The 22677-nt window shown below is 46.7% G+C and overlaps 1 protein-coding gene across 1 annotated transcript in view; it reads right to left on the minus strand.

Moving 5' to 3' along the window:
• Positions 1-727: 727 nt before the first annotated feature.
• The window catches only part of MED13L (mediator complex subunit 13L), a 1083173-nt gene continuing 1061223 nt past the window's right edge, over positions 728-22677 (minus strand). The window contains exon 31 of the mRNA XM_086943260.1: positions 728-8815. Coding sequence (XP_086799386.1) covers positions 8683-8815 — 133 coding nt within the window. The 3' untranslated portion in view covers positions 728-8682. The remainder of the gene's footprint in view (positions 8816-22677) is intronic.

The following is a 22677-nucleotide window of genomic DNA, read 5'->3' on the forward strand; positions in this document are numbered from 1 at the left end:
GGAGCTGGATTTAGGAGGAAAAAATTGTCTTTATTTGGGAAAATAGTGGTGGATCACTTTACTTACATCACACTCGTCAAAGCCAGCTGCCGCACACCTTCCCAATCCCAGAGATATTAAAAACATGGATGTGCCAAACATCCTTTTATCTCGTTGGAAAACTGAAAACGCCACACACAATTCTGTTACAGTAATTCAATAATTTATTCATCTAAAAAAATGGTGTAAAAAGTATATAACTCTCATTCGCAATTTTTATACGGAGGTTGCCATTTATTTAAAATTGTTTATTCCTTTTTTATCAAAGTCATTTTTCTCTTTTAGTGTAATGTACCAGTGATATAGAATTAAAATGAACTTTGCCATTGTTTTCTCTCAAAGTATTCGATTTATATAAAAATGAAACCCACTGCAAAATGCTCTGAGGGGGAAAAGGGAAAAAATAATAAAAAAGAGAAAAAACTCTGAATCATCCAGAAATGTACAACTTTTACAATAAAAAAGGTTCATAATTGAAAATATATACATATAACCGCATGCTGGAGGGTGGGGTCTAACTGCAATGAACTGCCCTTTAATCCCACTCCCTCGCCATTGATTGCAAACATTGAGGACAGTTTCGATATATTACATGGTTTAAAACATTACAAATTTTCACCTTGATAGGAAATCTGGAGTTAGAATTCTTCCAGTCAGGTACACGTTAAATAAAAAAAACTCCCAGGTGGAAAGATGCATATTTAATATGGCAATATTATAAAGACTTTATCATGTTAAGTACATAATATAACATTTTACCTCCTGTTAAATCTATCACAATTGTTTTCTCATAAAAAGCTTATAAATAGATCACTGGATATCTGTTTTAACTTAAAAAATTAAATAAAAAACAACTGCCTCACTGGCAGTGATCCCGTTGTTGCAATGTCATTACAAGCTGCCTCAACTGGGGTCAATGCCTCTAGTACTGTATTGTTTAATCCTGCTGTACAGAACCCTGCAGCTGTAAACAGGATAATGGATAAAAGGAAGGAGTCAAAATGATCTTAAATGGACTCCTGCTTTCTAGATTTTAGAAAACATTTTGCCACTCCAAGATATTGCATTAGACTCTAAAAAGACTTTTAAATAAAATGTGTAAATTCGAGGTGGCGTTGGACAAGTATGGCTAAGTGTTACCAATATTATTTTATCACTTCATCGATTTCAAAAGTCACTTTAAAATGCAAGCAATCAAGCCTTGCTTTGTTTCTTTGTAAAATATAATTTTAAAAGGCCTGGTTAGTTCCATTCAGAAATGGAAAAACCTAATACTGCAATAGTGATGTTGCAGTTGATTGTACACTGTAAACCGGAACGCATTCCTCTACCTGGACTGCACCGTGACCAGGCATGCCCACTTAAGGAATCTTTTCACTCGACAGTACTAACTGCTTTTAGATGGGTGCAAGAACGTATATGTTTTACCCTGATAGTTTTCTGCTCCATCGAGCGGTCAAGCATTGGCTGGATTCTTCCATAAACCTGTTTATCCTCCCTCCCGTCTGTGTTGCTATTTGCAAATGTTTATTCATGTTGCTTGGAAAGCCAGTAAGACACTAACAGATATGTCACTTCAGCCTTAATTCATATATAATGATCTGTAAATACTAGTAGAGCGTGTGGTGATATAGTTTTGCATTGTTAAAGTTACTTTCCCCACTGGTCAGCGCTTCACAAGGTGCAAATTATGAGGGTTCTCATTTTTGCGTGCCATGGACGTGTCCAGATCATCATTTTCTACTTCTGTCACAACTGTTATGGAAATGTATAAGTGGGACAAAGGAATGCAAGGAGTAACTGAAGCAATAAACATACTTTGGTCCTACACACAATGCACACAAGCAGAAAACAATCATGCCTTGCATTTATTTCGACAAACAGATTCAAGGTGATACTTTCTGTGACCACAAAAGCTGAACCTGCACCTGGATATGTGAAGGATATATGGAGGTTGAGCGCTTTCACTTTTCATTAACAATAAGTACAATACTTTCTGCAAAGAAATTGATAAGCGCTACTGAAACGGTTCTACCATTATGGAAGTAGTAAGGAGCTGGACTACAACAACCTGACTGTGTTACAAACAATGACACAACAAAACTATTATTCAGTGGCTTTTTCCAGATCTAAAAAGCACACTGCCCTCATTCTTCATCAAGCTTCTATGCAAGTCACATATTCGCGTCTGAAGTACCAAGGGTTTACCATCTAATAGCATAGGTTCTCCTCATTACTAAGCTCGTTCAAGTACTAAACACTTATTAGGGAACTTCAGATCATTTTTTAAAAAACGTTAGCTGTGTATACACAGTCTGTTGACAAGGTGTACAATTAATGACTGGTGCTTAGTTTACAGCTGATGGTACAGGAGCGGATAGGCAAATTATGAAATGGCAAGCCAAAGGGGTGAGAGAGATGCTGCTGTAAGGCCAAGCAAGTCTTGAGGCAAGAAGTTCTGAGGAGCCACCTTTCAAAATCAGCTTAATAATTCAACTATCACCCAAGTTGTATTTACAAGAGCAGCCTGCAAGTGGAGGCTTGATGTTAGGGTTGCACTGACCTGGCTGTAACTTTCAGGGAATATGCCTAATGATAACTATGCTTTATTGTCCCAAAAATCCATTAAGACTACTCCGCAAGTAAATGTTTTTGAAGAAAAAGAAAATTAAGTTCTGCATCACCAGTAACCGTGAAAAATCCAAGTATCCTTGCTGTGATTAGGAAATGGCTATTAGTTCATTTTAAATGTAGACTATGCAGAGGTGCTTTTGCAAAGAGCACAAGATGTCTTAGAAAGAAAACAGAATATTTCCATTGTCTTGGTAATCAAAGCCCTGACAGAAAAGAATGCTTTATCATTTACAGAGTTCTCCAGATGAAGACAAACCCAACAGAGATAAGATATTTATGCAAACCTTACGGTCATCTTGACAAAAGACATTTCAAATCAAGAGTCTCAAGATTTTCTTAAGTAGATTTCATGATTCTACATGAATGTTAAGGTTCCGGTGTAAAGGAGAATGCATTTTGACAGCAAAAACATACACAATGCTTTATTTAATTCATGGGTTTGCATGGAGAGGGATTATATGCTACGTAGATCACCACTACAAAAAAAACCATGCCTTACCTACCAATAATGGTGTAAATAATATAGCCTTATAGCCTGCCGTAGAGGGCTATACCGGTTATTAAAGGCCCTCTCCAGCGTTAAAGGCCCAGAGCCGAAGGCGAGGGCCTTTAACAAGGGAGAGGGACTTTAATAGCGGTATAGCCCATCTATGAAGGGCTATAAGGCTATTAGAACATTCTGTCACTAGAGGACAGAATGTTCTAACAAAAAAAAACAAAGCCTTTTGGGAGCGTGAGGGGATTGGAATCCCCTCAAGTTCCCTGAAGCCTTTGTTCACAGCCAGAGCTGTGAACAAAGAAACATTGGAATGTTGGAGCGCTAGGCTTATACCAACCATTATAAGCCCGGAGCACTCCATTGTTTTCAATGGAGCTACCAACATTCCAATGTTCTAATTGCCATTATAGACCAGCTTAAGTAATCTTTAATAACGGACTGTACATTTAGACTAAGGATGATATGCTACAGATGTTTTTATTGGTTAGATGCTTCTTGAGAAAATGATAATAGACAGGACTTACTATTCCCCCCACATGCTGTACCAAACCTGCATCCTGAGGAGTGGAAATGTTCTGCTTTTGTGTAAGGACAGAACGTGAACTGGCAAGGCCAGCAAGGTACATTACGGATACCAGCGAAATAAACTTCCTGCCAGTAGCCTTTACAGTCATACAACTGAGGGAATAAAGTGAAATAAATCTAAAGACTAGTGTAAAACCGAAATGAAAATATAAATAATTTGGAGAATCCACAAGCTGAAATGATCTACCAAGGGACCAACTGAATTTCCAGCTGAGGAAGCTATGGTGGAATTTGCAACTTAGGTTAACGTTTACCTTAACAGGGAAATGGCTATGAAGAGGGAATATATCATAGATGAAACCCTATTTCAAAAGAGCCAAATCGCCGCATTTATTAGACATAAAAGAATCACGAGTTTGACTTTGTAGAAAAGCTTGTCTAAATTTCAAAAATAGCTCCAAATGTTATGATTAACTTACCAAACGAACTCAACTCTCCCAGCTAACTCCCTGACAACCACAAAAAGTAGAACACTCTCAGTGCAGAGTATGCTACATGAAAAAGAAAGGTAAAGAAAAACGTTTGGGTGAAACTTACAAGTAGACTGATTTAAGGGAGCAAAACAGTGCCCGTGAAAGTGAAATGCATGCATCCAGTCTGCTTTTGCACTTAGAATCTAAAATTACAGGACCAAAGAAACCGATTAATGTGGATAACAAAAAAAAGTACTCTACAAAGACAAGGCAGGAGGCAGGATGAGTCTCCAATCTCGGCATTAATGGAGGGACGCCACACAATATGTACATTACAGCTGTCTCATGAAGCGCAATGTGAAGGCAGAGTGCTTATGAAAGTTGACTACCTATTTTTGTGTTGACCAACAATGAAAAATATAGAATGACTGACACCGGGAGGAGCCAGACCTTTCTCTGAGCTTTACATATACTTAAATGATTTAACCATAGCCACAGGCAAATGAGAAACCTCCTCCTGTCATCAACATACAAAGGTGTATTTAGTGGTATTAATGTGTCTGAACCTTTCACTCACTATTATTATGAAAAGCACTGCACTTCAATAGCTTTGTATAATCATCATGCTTTCTGGTTGGTGTCATACAATGGTATAGGAAAGAATACTGAGCGACTAGCCAAGGATATGAGATCATCTGTGGTATACATCTACAATGCAAAGTACTGACCAGCGGGAAGGCAATTTTGACAATGTGTAAGGACAAAGCACTGTGGCCAGCAAGGTTAGCTTACATTTCCTAGTAGCTAGTTATTGAGAAAATACAACTTAAATGGGAAGTGTTCAGTATTATAAAGACAAAACACAATATGTAGGGATATTCAGCCTTTGCCTCTAGACGTTCAGATTTTATGATCTGATCAACCATGATAATCTTGTCAATGATTTAGCCCCTGCCATGGGAATTAAAGTGATGCCCCATTCCGCCATGAGACCAGTATAGTCCAATGGTGCCACGGTGTCACGTGATGTCCTTAATTTAATGGTGTCACTGAGGACCACTGGTGTCACTTTAGAGCCATGGTTTATTGGTTGTATTTGAATGAGCGGTTCTGATGAGCGGTTCTGATGCGGTCTTTCAAGGACTATGGCTGAATAGAGTGTCAGAGGGAAGCTGCTTTTCCAGTTCAATTTTTGATGAACCTAGGGGCAAATGTGATGGGAGAATGGCGACCTGATAATGTCTTGAGGGGTCACTGTCTGATGGCATGACATGACTAATGGTCAGGCAGCTTCTTCAGTGTGCCATGCTTGGATGCGACAAAGATGTCGATTCAAACGGTAACATGAGACAGCTACAGACCAATGGCATCTTCATACTGATGGACACCAAACGCATCATGAGCCTACCACTAGTGAAAATGACTCACTGGCGTGGTCCAAAAGCCTCACGAGACAGTTTGAGGGTATGACAGCACCACGGTAATTAGTAAACAGAGCTCTTGTCATTTGTCATTAATAAGTATATCATCCAATTTTTTTTTGTTTTGCAATGTGCTGTTTTTAGTCCCATTTACATTGAGAAAAAATAAAAACTGCAAATGAAAGAATGCAAAGGGAAACATGACTGCACAAGTTACTCACGTCTGAAGAGGTACAGGTTGAGAACTTTGCTGCACTAGGGCTCACAAGAGTCAAACACTGATGGCATGAGCCTACAGGGACCCATTTGTATTGGAGACAGTTGGATTCAGATGATGCTAAGTGGAATCCAGGGTCTGATGGTACAATGAGACCGCTGGTGTCAGAAGATGCGATACTGCTATGAGACAGCTAGGCGCTGGAGCAGTTATAAGACCGTCAACATCTGATGCTGCAAGACATGTATGATTCGATGAACCTCGGATACAGACATAAGTAGGCAAATTGAATGTGAATGATTCATTTGCACAGACCAATAACTATGCAATAATACTTGATGTGCTGTGTAAAAAAGATTATGCCACACAACAGAGATGCATTGGCTGAGTGTCATTAGTGCTAAGCTATGGCTACAACAAAGTGTTGACTTCGTTATTTTTTTTAGAGTTCATGTTTGGGGCATAGTTCTGGTATGTAAAAATTAAGGCTGGTTGAAATGGAAGATGAACCAATAGGTTTCCATCATCTGCTTCTATAAAAGGCATTGAGATATGGTGATTTATTGTACCCAAAACTGAATTGCTGATAGCCTTGCTTATCCTTTCGCTACCCCCTCTATCATTTAGTAAAATTCTGCACACTTACACCGTGAAAAAGAGGTACTGGGGGTGAATCAGCCATGAGCAAGAAAACATCCACCAGAACGGAAGCAGGAAAACCATTGGGATTTCCATTTTCGTTCTTTCCATCCGATGCCCGTCATGTCAACGCACAAAAGCTGGTTATCATAATAAATAAAATAAATGGCACAAAGTCCGTAAAGGTAATTCAAAACCAACAAAACCACTGCGTGACATCTACAGTCGGATTGGTGATGGAATAAGGGACGTTTTACAAAGATGGGCATGCAGATTTTTTCTATGATGACGATGCACAGTAAGCATCAAAGCTCAGGGGGAGGCACCTAAAATGTCCAAGTTCATGTGTACAGCAAGAAGCTTTGCTATCACAGTGAGGCCTCCAGTGGATTGGATAATGCAGATATGATGCAATGACATGTCCGGCTCAACCGACATTCTTCTGTCCCATGAACACTGAGGGCAGCCGCTCCCTTATAAGTAGTGAGGTCCCATGAACAGGTGGGCAAATAAACTGATAAGGGGGAAAAATCACAGAAAGACCATCAAACAGCCCACACTTTGATCACATTTAATCTCGGCTCCTCAACTTCCAAGAGAAATATATTTTTCAATGGTTGTAAAAATAGACATTTAAATGAGCTAGGTTCATCATGATGATCTAATATATACATCATCCTGGCCCATCAGCAAACTAAGCATTTCTGAGGCAGGATGATGCAGAAAATGTTGAACAATCCCTTGCTATGTGGCAGGGCATGCCCTTGAACTCACCCCTTACTGTCGCCCACCACACTGGCATGGAAAGGAGGGTAAAGCATTTTTGAATGTCTGATTCGTAGACTACTCTGGATATTCGTGCTTCTTCAAATTACCAGGAGTTCATAAACCGCTATAGCATATTGTCCTGTCAAGTTTGTGGGGTGCTTTTATTTATGTTAATACTGGTTAAAAAGTCAGCTGGAATACTCACTCCGTTCCTTCTGTAATGGCAGTAAGAGAAGAGGTCCTGCTATGTATGTAAAAGAAACGCACCGCATCAGAGGTTGCGGTTACCCGGTGCCTTTCAAAAGCCTGCTTGGAATATAATTTACTTCCAGATTTAAAAAAATACCTGGACAGGAAACCACCGCCTGTTATACAGTATGTTTATATGCTTTGTAAACGCTGCCTAGGCTCCTTCTCTTAAATTATCAGTGGCGGTTGAGAGGGGGCATGGTTCAATCTGATTTTTCATCAGTAGATGTTTATCCCAGTCTACAAACGGAACTAGCGTGACTATTTTTAAAAAGCATGATTTTATTTTAGCAGTAAGTGTCTATAAAACTCATGTAAGGTAATAGAAGACTTTTATTGACTATTTTTCACCATGGTTCATTGTGACTTGGAATGGCCTGGTTCAACCCCACCCGAAGTGCCTCATCTCTCCTGGGGGTTCTCTATCAGCGTTCTAGGGTATTACCCCTTTTGCACATTCAGCATCTCTTAAGCGGCCTTCTGTCACAGAGCTCACATTGATTGACAGCCTTCCTTCATATTACATCTAATTATTTTGTGGCCACTGCATTGATAATAAATAATGAAACATGTAAATAATGATTAAAAACAGTCATCCGGTTTTAAGGATCAATAAAGAGGTAACACCAGCTCAGGAAGCTGGATGGGGCAGGAGGACCGTGAGCAGTGGGTGGTCTTTGCGCACACCCATGGTTATCCTCCATATGTTTCTGGGAGTCCTGCGGCTCCTGCCTCAGAGCCACACGGCAGCTGCAGACCTTGGTAGGCGGTCGTGACCAGGGCTTCATTTGCATGGAGAGGTGCTCTCCCATCTCCCGCTCTCTCAAGGTCCTGCATCTAAGAGGGAGCAGAGTCTGGCTCCGTTGTACTTGGTGCATTCCTTTCGTGACACTTCCTTTTCATTCAAGCTCTGGACCCGGCTCACGGCGCTGTCTGCTGGCTCAGCCCGAGCCTTGTCTTCGGTGGCAACAGCCTCCCACAAGGAGCATGGGATGTCCAATGGGCCGCAAGTTGCCATATCGAAGAGTCCATTCCTTTCCATCTTGAAGAATGAACACAGCCCGGAAGCCCTTCCCTTTTTCTTCCTGCAGGTAAGAATGTCTTGTTGGTAGTCAGCAATCCTCACGGCATGTGGGCGGGCTTGGGCAGGTCGCGCTTCCCTAATCCAAAGGCAGGGAAGGCATCCTGAAAGTGAGGAGCAGCCAATGTTACCCCTTGTTAGAGTATGCTCATGATGGCATTGTACATCTGGGTGAGCACCATGAAGTGGATTGGCAGGCAGGAGCTGCGGTCCTGGGAGGCCGGGTTGCAGGTCAGCCAAGATAGGGCATTATACTGTTCTAGGACAAACCTGTAGAGAGAAAGAAAGATTTAATTAGGGCCTAAGTCATCAGCATCCCTGGTTCCATCCACATACCCCTCTCTTACCAACACCTGCATCCTACAACAGATGTTAGTTATCAATGCTGAAGAACAATCCTGTTGATAACCTGGCAAAGGCAATTGCTATGAATGATTCTAATGATATTTAGCGCTGACAGACCCACCTAAGCAACCTAACCAAGAGAATCACTTGTAAGTTTAACTTTGTCTGTTACTTTTTAATACGTACCTACTGCTTAGCAAACCAAATGAGCCCTTCCAAACCGTTTTATCTAAACCATGCTTCATTTTAAGAGCAGTCAAGAGGATGGAAGTCAAACACCAACATCTAAATGCATTTGAAGATATAAGAACTGGATTAAAGCATGTCCTGGTGAGGCGGAGATGGAAGTGCATGTAATAATTTGTTTGTATTTAGAGGTATCAATTCCTACACCTGTTACGAAAGTTCGAAATCTAAGATGAGGCACTTTTAGTCTTCCTATGATCTGTTCACTGTAATGCATGTATCCTTTCATGTCACTTCTTTCCACCGATGCATGGTCACATACACACAAGAGCTATGCTCAAACTAGAACGTTTAAGAAACCAGAGCCAAACCCGTTCAATGGCCATACAATAATAAAACACAGGCCACATTTTTAGGTCACTGCAAACACCAGTCCAATCTCAAATTATTCCATTAAAACCGAAGCACTTTAGTTGCCACTTTCAAGTCCCTCCCTGTGCCTGGTACAAATGAAAGAGTGGAAAAATGCAACTCACTTTAAACCATAGCATTTCACCTAAAGATCGCAAACCGCTTCAAATTTGGTCCAAAATTCTATGCAGCAAGTTAGGAGGAAGACCCATCACAGTCAGGGTGCAGGTTTGGAGCTCTTCCCTTGTCGATTTTCTGAACCTACAGATCACTCAACTCATGAATCTCCTACAGGTGCCTGGCTGGATCTGGAAAGTTGAAATATTTGCCTGCTCTGACTGGGCTCCTAGATCTATCCTGGACATGGCGTTGGTGCACCGACTTTAGTACCTTTCCCTTTTCCCCCAAGCCCTCAAATGCGGAGATGGCTGGCAAGATTAACAGAATAGCAGTGTTAAACTAATATGGAACCCTTTTATCAGTTGGCTGACCCCCTCAGAAAGGGAGAGGTGCGTGAGTCAGGTGAGGAATCTTCAGATAAGAGTTTCCACCAGAAAAATTCTTAAAGGTAACTTCTTTTTATGGAAACTTCCACCTGCAGATTCTTCAACACCTTAATCAATATTCAAGCACTACCTTCCAAGTGGTGGGTCTGAGGAGATGGTTAAATGAAGACATCCAGCAATACTGATCTTGCAAAACAGACATTTCAGCAGATTTCAGAGCCAAGAAGTGACAGTGAGGCCTGGTAAAAGTGTGGACAAAGGTCCGTATAGCAGCACAATAGCGTTGAAGTGGCCTTTGCCCCAGTGAAGTGGGCTCTAATCTCTTTGGTATTTTCTCACTTGGCGAGAGCATAGCAGATATTGATGCACAGGAGGGCAACTGCCAGCTTCTAGATCCCCATGGCCTTCTCTGAACTGGTGAGGCTCAAGAAAAGTTGGTCATCAACTTGAAACGACAGGTCCTGTCAATATAAAAAGCAGTGCCTTGCAAGGGTCAGAAGATGTAGCCTTTCCTCCTCCTTGGTGAGATAAAAAGGTGGGTAGGTGGTCTGCAGGTTGATAGATTGGCAGAAATGAAAGGGCAAGGCTGCCTTTGGAAGGAAAGAGACTTCTTCCACAGGACCAGCCTGTCTTAGAAAAATGAAGTGTATGGAGGCTTGAGAGCCCGCTGCAACTCGCAGGCATGCTAATACAAGGTAATCACAATTAGAAAGAGAGCTTTTAGAGTGAATGGCCTCAAGGGGCATGTACCAAATTAAGGTCCTACTGTGGAATGACGAATGGGGAAGGGTAAACAATTGGGGGAATTCATTTAGAAATCTCATTAACAGTAAGATACTTCAATAGGATAGACAGGAACTTACTAACCACTGATGGTGGGGAGGATTGCCTGGAGGTCTAGGCAGATGGTATGAAGCTGGAGCAGGTTAATGAGAGACTTCTGCTCTAAGAGAGAACATAGGCCTATGATCTTCAGTGCATCAAGAGAATCACCGCAACCAAGAGAGGAGGCTTAGGTTTCCACTGTGGCCACTGCTGGAAGAGGCAAAGGCGTCCTGCATATGAGAGAGTTTGCCATAGGACACCACTTCAGACCTCTGGGGAAGTTTGGATGTTGCTTGTGAAAACTCGAATGAGTAAACAACAAGAACTAGCTATTAGGGTAGTGTTTGCGTACAATGTGTTTAGTATGGGAAACCATTTGGTTTGTTAGGTTCCAAAAACCCGCTCCGCAGTAGCCTGGCGTCGCAGCACACCTGAGGCGCACTCGGTGCCTCGGGTGGGGCACGATGATTAAGCATGCCACCAACTAGGCTGGTGGGTGAGGGCCTTCCTAACAAACCAAATGTTTTCCCATACTAAACACATTGTACGCAAACACTACCCTAATAGCTTGTTCTTTTTGTTTACTCATTTAACCCCAGGGAAAACGAACTGGCTGTTCTAGTTCCTCTCTCTCTTTTTGATTGCAAGATAGCTTGTGAAAACTCACCAGTGGTAGGTTCAAAGGAAGCAGAGACACCATTTTAGTACACACTTGCCACCAAATGTGAGGATCCAGTAAAATATATGAAGCGACAATGCTCAAAAGGAGCAGGGGCATCAGGGACTGAATATTCCAAACCCATTGGGGAGGCCGTAAGTGCTTCAGGAAGACAGTTCCTGCTGGGAAGGCTGGAGGTGTGGCAAGGGATGGTTGAGGAGAACCCTTGATAGAACAGCAGGGAGATTATGGACTGCAAGTGGTGCGACCCCATCTGCAGCAACACACTCATCAGCGTACAACTTACAGGAATAAAAAGATCCCTGACCTGTCAAGATGTACCGCAACCACCATCATCACTTTCATGGAGATTTGGCGGGCAAATGTTAAAGAACAAGTTACTTACCTTCGGTAACGATATATCTGTAAGAAACATTAGTTAGTGTTAGATTCCTTACCTTAGAATATCCCCAGGCGTCAGTCTGGATCCGGAAACTTTTGCGTAGCAGTACCCCTGCGCGTCGGTAGGCGTCGTCTGCAGGCGTCCCCTGCGGCTCCGCGTCCGTCGTTGGCGTCATGCGTCGTGATGACGTCGCTGGAGTATATAGACGCCACCTCCGCGCGCTGACATCAGTTCTTTGTACACAGCTTTTCCGCACCAGAAAACGCAGAGCCATGTGAGAACCAACACTGGTGCCATTTGAAACTAGGGCCCTGAAAGGGATGTCCTTAACCCTAGGTATCAGTTCGCAGAACGGGGAGGGTGGGTGGGTTCGGTAAGGAATCTAACACTAACTAATGTTTCTTACAGATATATCGTTACCGAAGGTAAGTAACTTGTTCATCTGAAAGAAACACGTTAGTATTAGATTCCTTACCTTAGAATAGATACCCCAGCAATACCAACCCCGGTGATGGGTCTACGAACCAATACATTCCTACACCAGAAAGTCCTGGAGGACAGAACGGCCAAAGAAGCCATCCCTCCGGACTTGACTGTCCAGGCAGTAGTGCCTCGCAAAGGTGTGCAGCGAGGCCCATGTAGCCTCTTGGCAAATGTCCTGCAAAGGGACTCCCCGGCCCAGGGCAGTAGTAGCCGCCGTGGCCCGAGTGGAATGGGCCCTCAGCCCAACAGGGGGCTCCTTCCGAGCCAAAGAGTAGCACGCTTTGATGCACAGAACGACCCACCGAGAGATGGTACGTTTACACACCGCCCGTCCCTTCTTCGCACCCACGTAGCCAACAAACAGTTGGTCATCCACCCGGAACTGGCGTGTGCGATCCATATAAAATGAAAGCGCATGTTTTGGGTCCAGACGGTGGAGCCGCTCTTCATCTTTCGAAGGATGCGGAGGCGGGAAGAAGGAGGGGAGGGTAATGGACTGCCCGATGTGAAAAGCAGAAACTACTTTGGGCAGGAAAGAAGGTCTAGTTCTGAGAACCACCTTGTCTGGATGAATGGACAGGAAAGGAGGTTGGACAGAAAGAGCCTGGAGCTCACTCACTCTCCTGGCAGAGGTGATGGCAACCAGGAAAGCCGTCTTTAAAGTCAGGAGACGGAGAGGACAAGAATGAAGGGGCTCAAAGGGAGCACACATCAAAAAGGTTAGAACCAGGTTCAAGTCCCACTGAGGCATCACAAACGGAACAGGTGGATACATGTGTGTGATGCCCTTCAAGAATCTCGTTACAATTGGGGACTTGAACAAAGAAGGCTGATCAGGAAGCCTTAGAAAGGCCGAAAGGGCCGAAAGGTAGCCCTTGATAGTGCCCAGAGTAGAGCCCTGCTGGGCAAGAGAGAAGAAACAGAAGAACCTCGGAAAGAGGGGCAGAAAGAGGATCCACAGCCTTTGCTGTGCACCATGCCACAAATCTGTTCCACCGACAGGCGTATACCGACTTTGTGGAGGGACGCCTGGCTGCCAGAATTACATCACAGACTTCAGGAGGCAAGTCAAATGGCCTCAACTGCCGCCGCTCAATCTCCAAGCATGGAGGTGGAGACTGGACAGGTTCGGGTGGAGGACCGTCCCCTGCTGCTGCGACAGAAGGTCCTCCTGAAGGGGCAGGCGGATCGGGGGACCGACTGACATGCTGAGTAGCTCCGGATACCAGTACCTTCGAGCCCAGTCCGGAGCCACAAGGATAACTTGGGCCCGGTCGCGCCTGATCTTCTTCAGCACTCTGGGCAGAAGTGGTATAGGCGGAAAGGCGTATAACAGACCGCAACTCCACTCGCGCCGAAAGGCGTCGCCGTGCGAGTGCCGTCTTGGAAACTCCAACGCGCAGAACTGATGACATTGCGCGTTCTCTTCTGTGGCGAATAGATCTAACCAAGGCTCTCCCCATCGCAGAAAGAGGCCTTGCGCCACGTCCGAGTTCAGACGCCATTCGTGATCCATCGAGCACCGACGGCTGAGTTTGTCCGCCCTGGCGTTCAGGGAACCTGCCAGGTGTTGAACCGTCAAGGTCACGCCCTGACGTTCCAGCCACTGCCAGAGGCGCAGAGGCTCCTTGCAAAGGGTCCACGACCCCACTCCGCCCTGTTTGTTGCAGTACCACATGGCGGTGGTGTTGTCGGTGAACACCTGCACTACACTCCCGTTGACAAAGGGGAGGAATGCCTTCAGTGCTAGACGAATCGCCCGCAGCTCCAACAGGTTGATATGGAGCCGGGACTCCGCCGGAGACCAGATGCCTCTGATCTCTGCCTCTCCCAAGTGGCCAAACCCAGCCCTGGAGGGACGCGCCCGTCACGACAACGTGCTCTGGTTGGGGAAGGGAGAGGGATCTGCCTCTGACCCAATCGCGGTCCGTAAGCCACCACTGCAGTTGTCTCGCAGTGCCCTCCGAGATCAAGACGTGGTCGGACAAGTTGTCCTGATGCTGGGCCCACTGAAACTTCAGGTCCCACTGCAGAGCCCGCATCCGCCACCGGGCGAGATGCACCAGAAGGATGCAGGAGGCCATCAGCCCCATCAGCCGCAGCGTCAACCTGACCGAAACCCGGGATAGCGGCTGAAAGATGGGAATCAAAGCCTGTATATCCCGGACCCGCCGTTCCGGAGGATAAACCCGAAACCGCGCAGAGTCCAGAACTGCTCCGATGAAAAGGAGCTTTTGAGAGGGACACAGGTGTGATTTCGGCACATTGATGGAGAACCCCAGGTCGTGCAAGAGGTCTGCCGTCATCTGAAGGTGGTGGACGACTGTCTGGGGCGAGCCCGCCTTCAACAACCAGTCGTCTAGGTAGGGGAAGACTGAAACCCCTAACCTGCGCAGATGGGCTGCGACCACCGCCATCACCTTTGTGAACACCCGTGGGGCGCTGGTAAGGCCGAAGGGGAGCACGATAAACTGAAAGTGCTCCTGGCCTACCGTGAACCGCAGGTAACGCCGGTGGGCCGGCAGGACGGGGATGTGAAAATACGCATCCTGCAAGTCCAACGCTACCATCCAGTCTTGTGGGTCTAGAGCAGCCAAGACCTGAGCCAATGTCAACATCTTGAACTTCTCCTTCCGGAGGAAGCCGTTGACGTTCCGTAGATCCAAGATAGGACGTAGGCCCCCCTTGTCCTTCTTGGGCACCAGAAAGTAGTGGGAATAGCAACCATGCCCTACTTCTGGCCCAGGAACGCGCTCGATGGCCCCTTTGGCCAAGAGGGCCGTAACTTCCTCCTGCAGAAGCGTCAAGTGGTCCCCCGACACACGGTGGTTCTGCGGTGGCATGGCTGGAGGAGTGGTCTCGAAGGGGAGGGAGTAGCCCCTTCGGACGATTTGCAGCACCCACCTGTCCGATGTAATTGTGCGCCAGTGAGCGTGGTGATGGCGAACCCTGCCACCCACCGGCGTCACATGGGGCCGAAAGCACGGACTAGGAGGACTTTGAGGCAGATGCTGCAGGGGGAGGTGTGGCCTGACCCCGCCGTTGTCCCCGACCGCCGCCTCGGCGGTTTCCACGGCCGCCACTGCGTTGAAAGGATTGTTGCGGCGCGTGGCTGGCAGCACGTGTGGGGACGCCCCTTCCTTGGCCACGAAAGGAGCGAAACGAACCCGTCTGCTGGCGCTGGGTCGAGAGACCCAAGGACTTGGCCATGACCCTGGAGTCCTTGAAGCGTTCCAGCGCGTGGTCCGCCTTGTCGCCAAACAGGCGACAGCCATCGAACGGCATGTCCATCAATGCAGACTGGACATCTGGCGAGAAGTTGGCGGATCTCAGCCAGGCGTGGCGACGAATCGCCACCGCCGTTGACATAGCTCTGCCTAGCGAGTCGGTCGTATCAAGACCACACCGTATAGAATATTTAGCTGCGTCTCGGCCTTCAGCCACAGCCTTGCCGAGTTTTGCCCTCACCTCCATGGGGCATTCAGGCAGCAGGTCCGCGACCGTATCCCACACAGAGTGGGTGTAGCGGCCCAAGAGGCAAGCGGTGTTGCAAGACCGCAGTCCCAAACTCAGGGACGAGAAGACCTTCTTGCCATACTGGTCATACCTCTTGGATTCCCGATCGGGCAGGGCCGACGGGAATGCGGTCTGGGAGGAAGAGGCCTGGATCACCAGACTCTCGGGGGTGGGATGGGTGGACAGGAATTTGGGGTCGTCCGGACAAGGACGGTGGCGTCTGGCCACGTTCCGATCAACAGGCGAACCTGAAGCGGGCCTGGACCACGTGCCCAACAGAACGTCTGACAAGGCTTCGTCAAAACGGCAGCAGTGGCTCCTGTGGGCATGACTGCGGTTTGAAGACCTCGGTGAGGATGTTAGGCCTCACGGCCGCGACGGGGAGCTCAAGGTGTAAGGCCTTGGCAGCCCTCATCAGCACCACTGAATATGCAGCTCCCTCCTCCGACGCCACGGAAGGAGGAGAGACAAAGCCAGGGTTAGGAGAGTCATCCAGACCACTGGCGTCCCCCAAATCACCTGTCCAGTCCGGGTCATACTGGCACTCACGTGACAGAGGGTCCTCAGACCCCTCCCAACCTTCTCCGTACTCTTCATCATCTCCATACTCGGAGTCAACGATGTAGACCGGCTCCTCGGGGTTCACAGGCCCCATCGGCGTCGTGCCCGGCGTCGAGCGACGTCGGTTCGACTCCGCGTCCGGGGTCGGGGAAGGAATGGGGACGGCGCCGCCCGGAGCCGTCGCAGGAGAATCGGCGCCACGCGGGGGCGGCGTCGGGGGTAACCCCGATGGGATCGGCGCCGGGGCGGCCGGCAGACCACCCGGCGTCAACCCCGAAGGCCCTAGCGGCGCCGGGGTCGGAGCCGTCGGCGGCACCGGGCCCGGAGCACCCGATGGCGTCGAGCCAGGGACACCCGAGCCGCCAGGGCCCCCAGACGGGTTCACCGGGCCCGAAGGCGCCGGAAGCCCCGTCGGAGAAGTGAGCCGCGACCTCATGGCCATGAGGAATGCCTCAATCTCCTCAGGCGTCGCACCCGAACCCCCAGCCGCGTCGCGCGAGCGTCGGGGGGAGTCGGGGGTACGATGACGTCGCCCCGACTTCTTGTGTTTCTTACCTGAAGAGCCCGACGAGTGGTGACGACTTCCGGAGCGCTCGGCGCGGCTCCGCGACCGCTCCCTCCAACGCTCCCTGGACCTCCGGCCGGACCGGGACCGCTCCCGACGCGGGGCCGACAACCGGAGCTCAAGCAGCTTGCGGGACCGCTCCCGTCTAGCCTTGCTAGTGAGAGCCCGGCAGTCGACGCAGGCGTCCACGTCGTGGTCGGGGCCCAGGCACCGGAGACAGAGTCGGTGATGGTCCGTGACCGACATCGTGCGGTCACAACCGTCACAATTCTTGAAACCGGGCATCCTACCAGGCACCAAAAAGAGATTAGAAGTTAAACAAAGTTGGTCAAAAGACCGGAGTACTGCTCTTCGGATCTGCGCTTACTGGCGTGGAAAAAAGAAGAACTGACGTCAGCGCGCGGAGGCGGCGTCTATATACTCCAGCGACGTCATCACGGCGCACGACGCCAACGACGGACGCGGAGCCGCAGGGGACGCCTGCAGACGACGCCTACCGACGCGCAGGGGTACTGCTACGCAAAAGTTTCCGGATCCAGACTGACGCCTGGGGATATTCTAAGGTAAGGAATCTAACACTAACGTGTTTCTTTCAGATCCAAATTTTAGGACCATGAACCTGCGAAGAACTTACAACAAAACACATCTCCTGTGTGGCTGCAAGACTGGCATATGAAAATGCGGGGCCTGCAAGTATGGGACATAATCCAATTTTCCAGCATCAGAGTCAAGATAACCTTTGCCACAGAAAGAATCTTAAACGTCTCCTTGTGGAGGAAAGTGTTAAGAAGAGCAAAGGTCTAAATGGGACAAAGGCCACTGTCTTTCTTGGAAACATGAAAAAAATGAATTTTACTCTCTGGAACCAACTCTATAGCCCCCTTGCACAAAAGAGGACAGGGGGAATTTGAAAGTCCCAGAAGGGAAGGCCTTGCTTGACAATTTGTGGGACTCGACAGTCTGATGTGATGAACTACCAGTGTGTGTCAAGAGATGAGATACCTTCTCCCCACAGGCAATATGTGCTATTTCAAGAGCGATTTAAAGTAGTTTTGTGGAGGAGGGGCAAGAGATAAAGAGGAGGATGACTGGTGATGTTACCCATGATGCAACATGCGCAATATAGCTCAAAGAACTTGCTAAGCTTCTGCACAGTTTGTGAAAACTGGCTCCACCGAAATGGCAGATGCCAGGAGTATCCCTTGAACCTGTGGTACCACTGGTGTACAGTGAAAGCCAGTCTTAAGGTTATGGTTTGTCCCTGCTAGCAGTTCTCCAGGGCTAATCTGCTTTTTCGCTGAAAAGATGAGATACATCAAAGGCATGTCTATAAGTTTAATTTGGATATATCCCCCGAACCCGGTGGGTATATCCAAGCATGGCATTGGATGGTGGTGGAGGAGCCCATATATTGTGTCGCTGAAACCATCATGCTCAAGCCAGAGTGGTGGTCTTGCACAGCTGCAGCCTGAACGTTGTGCACAAACCTCCGCAAAATGGTCACAAAGGTTTTAGGGGTAATTTTGGATGATCTAATATGCAGGAGTGGAATTAACAGGCCAGAAGGACAAGATGCATAATTGGGGTAAAGGGTAAGGACCCCCCCCCCCTCCCTCCCCAAAAAACCTCCTTCCCTGTGGCCTTAATCCTCTTTGACTCATGTGCAGCTGTGCAGAAAGCGTCAGGTGGAAGAACTACAGGCTCTTCAGTGAGGAGTGAGCATAAATGTCAGTTCCCTCAGCTACAGGTAATGGCAGCCGGCGAAAAGGCAGTTCTGACTTGCTCAATGAAATCAATATGGGGTCTAGCAAAGCCTCAATAAATGTGAGTAGTGACACAACAGACAAGGAAGATGTCTGTGGAATTTTCATGAGGAGCTTATTCTCCTCCACAGGCACTAGCAGTTCAAACACTTGTACCACTTTATGCAACACAGATGTAAATGAGGCAACTTTGTCAGCTGAATGCACCGCACGGGATTTCAGAATAATATCTTGAGAGGTATCCTCACCACTATTGTTCAGTAGAGCCAGGTAGTCACCAATAACTATAACACTGGAGTGGAGTTTGGGGGGAAAAAGAACCCGTATCACTGCTATGGACATTGTCATGGTGAACAATATTGGGTATCTGGATAGGGTGAGCGTCTGAGCACAACAAATCCCTATGCCTTCTAGAAAATTCATCACAAGGTAAAAGACATGTAAGAAGACTGCTCCTTCAACTGATCAGATTTACGCAGAGACCTGATCAGAATTCAGAAGTCAACGGAAAACTCACGTAACCCTGTAGCGGATAAAAGGTCCGTGCCTATGCCACCGGTGGAGCCACACACGGCTTTCGGTGGTGGAGGAGGAAGGTTGGCCCACAGCAGAATAGTAATTGAAGGTGGCAGAGTGGAGTCCACTGGAACAGGGAAGGTCCTACTGGCGGTTCCCAGTTGAGACTCTTCACGGCTTCTTGGGGCCCGCAGGCACAACAGAGGGAGCTGGCGTAGAGTGGAGTGGATAAGGCCCAGCATTGTCTGGATGAAGATGCGATTCGCATGGGGTCAGTGGCAATGTCAGTGTCTGGAATCTCTAGTAACGGAGTAGAAAGCTCCGGATCCTGTGGTGGAGCTGGGATGAATTGCCACCAATTGAATGTCCTTTAAATCTGGCTCCAAGAGTCAAGCCCATAGTTGGGGTAACAAAGCAGTCATCTGCTTGACCCATCCCGGGAACGAGAGTAACTTTGTGAAGCAGAAGAGTTAATTCTTTGAAGTTTCTTTTACCCCTTCCTGGACTTTTTCTATAGAGGAGGCTCGCCTCTTACTTACTAATCAGAGGTGAGCTGTGCTGCGCTTTTTCCAGCATTCATCTCGAACCTCCACCATGAAGAGCTTGGCTTTTAGCTCAATAGCCTTTCTGTACATGCGGCCACATTGCTCACATGAGCTGGAGTTGTGTTGGGGATCAGGAAACGAGTAACAGACATCATTTGGATGAGAGATCAACATCGGTCAACTGCAGGAATGCTACCTTTTAAATCTTGAAATTCTTATGGAAAACAAACCTTAAACACAGCTTTTGATAACCATTTGTAGAAAAATAAGAGCAACTTCGAATCGTAGCCAAAGGACAGGGAAAACCGCAACTAATGTCAACGTGCGGAGATGGTGCCTTATATGCCTCTCTGATGTCCTATCTCGACAATCCGATATGTTGAAATCACAGTAAAAGTGCCACCTAGCGGCACTAGAGTTACTTTAACTTTCTGGTCCCAGTCTGGCACCTTGGGGAGATTCAAGAAGAAATCTACCAGTAAATGTATGTATCAGAAATAGTATGGCATTGAAAATTAACGCGTACTAAGCCAATAGGTCTGTTTACGTCTCATGGCAGATATAGCTTCAGATAAATTGCTACAAACCATTGCACAGACTACTACAGCTATTGTGAGACTAAGCACTAGCTTTAAAGAGCTGGATACTAACCTCAAAACACTAGTTATAACTTTGTGTGTCCATGAAAGTACATCATGTGGAGGTGAAAGCCTTAAATGTCTACCTGGCTACAACCTCACTCTATACAGACTCTTCCACATTCCCTAGTTGGGGAAGGAGGGTGAAGGGACTCTTGCATGTGTGAGACAGGACAAAAGAAAGGGCCTGAAGGGAGAGAGCGAGCTCTCTTATGGACAGAACTGTTCTCTGGTTGCACTCTGGTGATAAGGCAGGGATAGAAGAGATGACACAGAAAAACAACCAGCAAACTAGAGTTGAAGTCATAAAAAGTTGTCAGAAGAGTAGAGCAGGCTCACAATGGGACTTCCTTTTACTGTTCACCCATCCTCGATCTCCCATATACCAGGATGTAGGCCAGAAATCCTATTTGAAAAAATAATGTTTACAGTGCTTCTAGTAATCTTAGTCATTGCGCTCCCTGTATTAGACTACCATTAACTAGCACATTCTGGTAAACCTGTTGAACATCATGGAGCTTTATTTGTTGCATACAATGACAATGGACAATTTCTAAGGTCGAGGTGGAGAAAAAAATGTGATGATCTTTGGGACGGACTTGTCTATTACCTACTCATTGAATGTTTCCATTGTACCATATAAAAACTGGAGAGTGTGTACATAAATGTGGAGTGTGAGGCCTTTTCTTGATTTCCTTGGGAAATCACATTACTAAGCATTGTCATAATTAATGGCAGTTACCCCTGGAACCCTAGGGCCACAGCACTGTCACTCAACAACTAGATGACCAAGTAACCAGCTCTAGATTTCAACCCTTAGTGAGGTTGAGCAGCTAAAGCTTATTCAAGGAGGTATTGCGAGGTTAGACACTCAGAAATTTTTTACACATATAACAGAAAACTTTTCAATATCCTGTTCCGACTTTGCAAAGAACATTATTTATTCAAAGTTAAAAGTTTAAAATAAAGAATAGACACTACTATTAACTACCAGAAATGCATAGGAACTTCTGGGCAAGAGTTAGAACTCCAAACGATTCTATATCCTATTGTTTACTCCAACACTGGGCCCTATGGCTATTTTGATCCTATTGGGGAAGTTAGTGTTGCCCCTAAACCATCGGCGTACTCTTGAGGCCAAGACATTTCCTAAAGTTAAGTCAAAGTCACACCAAAGAGCAAAACTAATGGTCAGTAGTTGTCAGTGATACTGAGGAATGTGATCATGAATATACCCCCTGCATCTGACAAGAAACCAAAAAGATACTGAAGATACCTAACTTACCCCCTACCCTAAGGACTGACTTAGCTTTCTTCAAATGACATAACTTTTTCTTGAGGTCTCCCCATAAAGCAAGATGAGTGACTGAACGTCTGATCATTGGTATCCATGGATAGGTAGGCACCACCACTGCTGTCCAAGTCCAGTAGTTATTGGGCTTCTTGGTGAGTATAGAATCTGGCTAGGGTCCCGGATGACTCTATATGACCTATTAGGTGTTGGTAAGGTATATGGAAGCCTGTAGCTCAGGATTTACTGGCCATGCTAGCAATTTTCCAGAGGCCAGGCCACAATGGGCACTGGGTAACTGAAAAGCCACCGTACTACTGACCAGTATTAGGAAATGCATATTGCGGCTTCCACAGGAAATATTTTGAAAACCTTAGGGGCTAGGTATACAACTTCAGTGGTTCTGGATTCTAAGTCCCCCTTAAGTCAATAAACGGGAACCTCTGCAGACACTGAAGGAACGTGAGGAGAATGGGAGACAATAAAAACGTACCAGGCAAGTCAGCTGTAAGTGGCTAAGCCTCACATGAGCTGCTGGCTGGAGTGCCATCTTCTATTTCTGGCAGACTCTATTGAGCATGCCTAATGCAAATCCCTCAGGCAGCTGGACATTGGCAGACTGTGGAGCAGGCCATTCTTCCAACCAAGGGCACTCCAACAGTAAGCAGTAAGGACTTCCATTTTCAACAGCTCAGCTCCTAGGTTAAGTCTAGGGAGAACTGTCATGCTAGCAGAAATGCTACTCCTTGGTCTTACATGTTTTCTTGTCTGAACTGGTGTGCAGGTGCCCCTTGTTCATTATTTAGAAGTGCTGCACAGATTGAAGACCCCAGCATTTATCTTTCTAAGGTGACCAGGCCTGGCCAATAAGGTGGTCAGCAACTTTCACATACCTATGGGATCCTCCTACTCGTACGAAG

Source organism: Lissotriton vulgaris, chromosome 11, assembly GCF_964263255.1.
Source record: "Lissotriton vulgaris chromosome 11, aLisVul1.2, whole genome shotgun sequence".
Lineage (NCBI taxonomy): Eukaryota > Metazoa > Chordata > Amphibia > Caudata > Salamandridae > Lissotriton > Lissotriton vulgaris.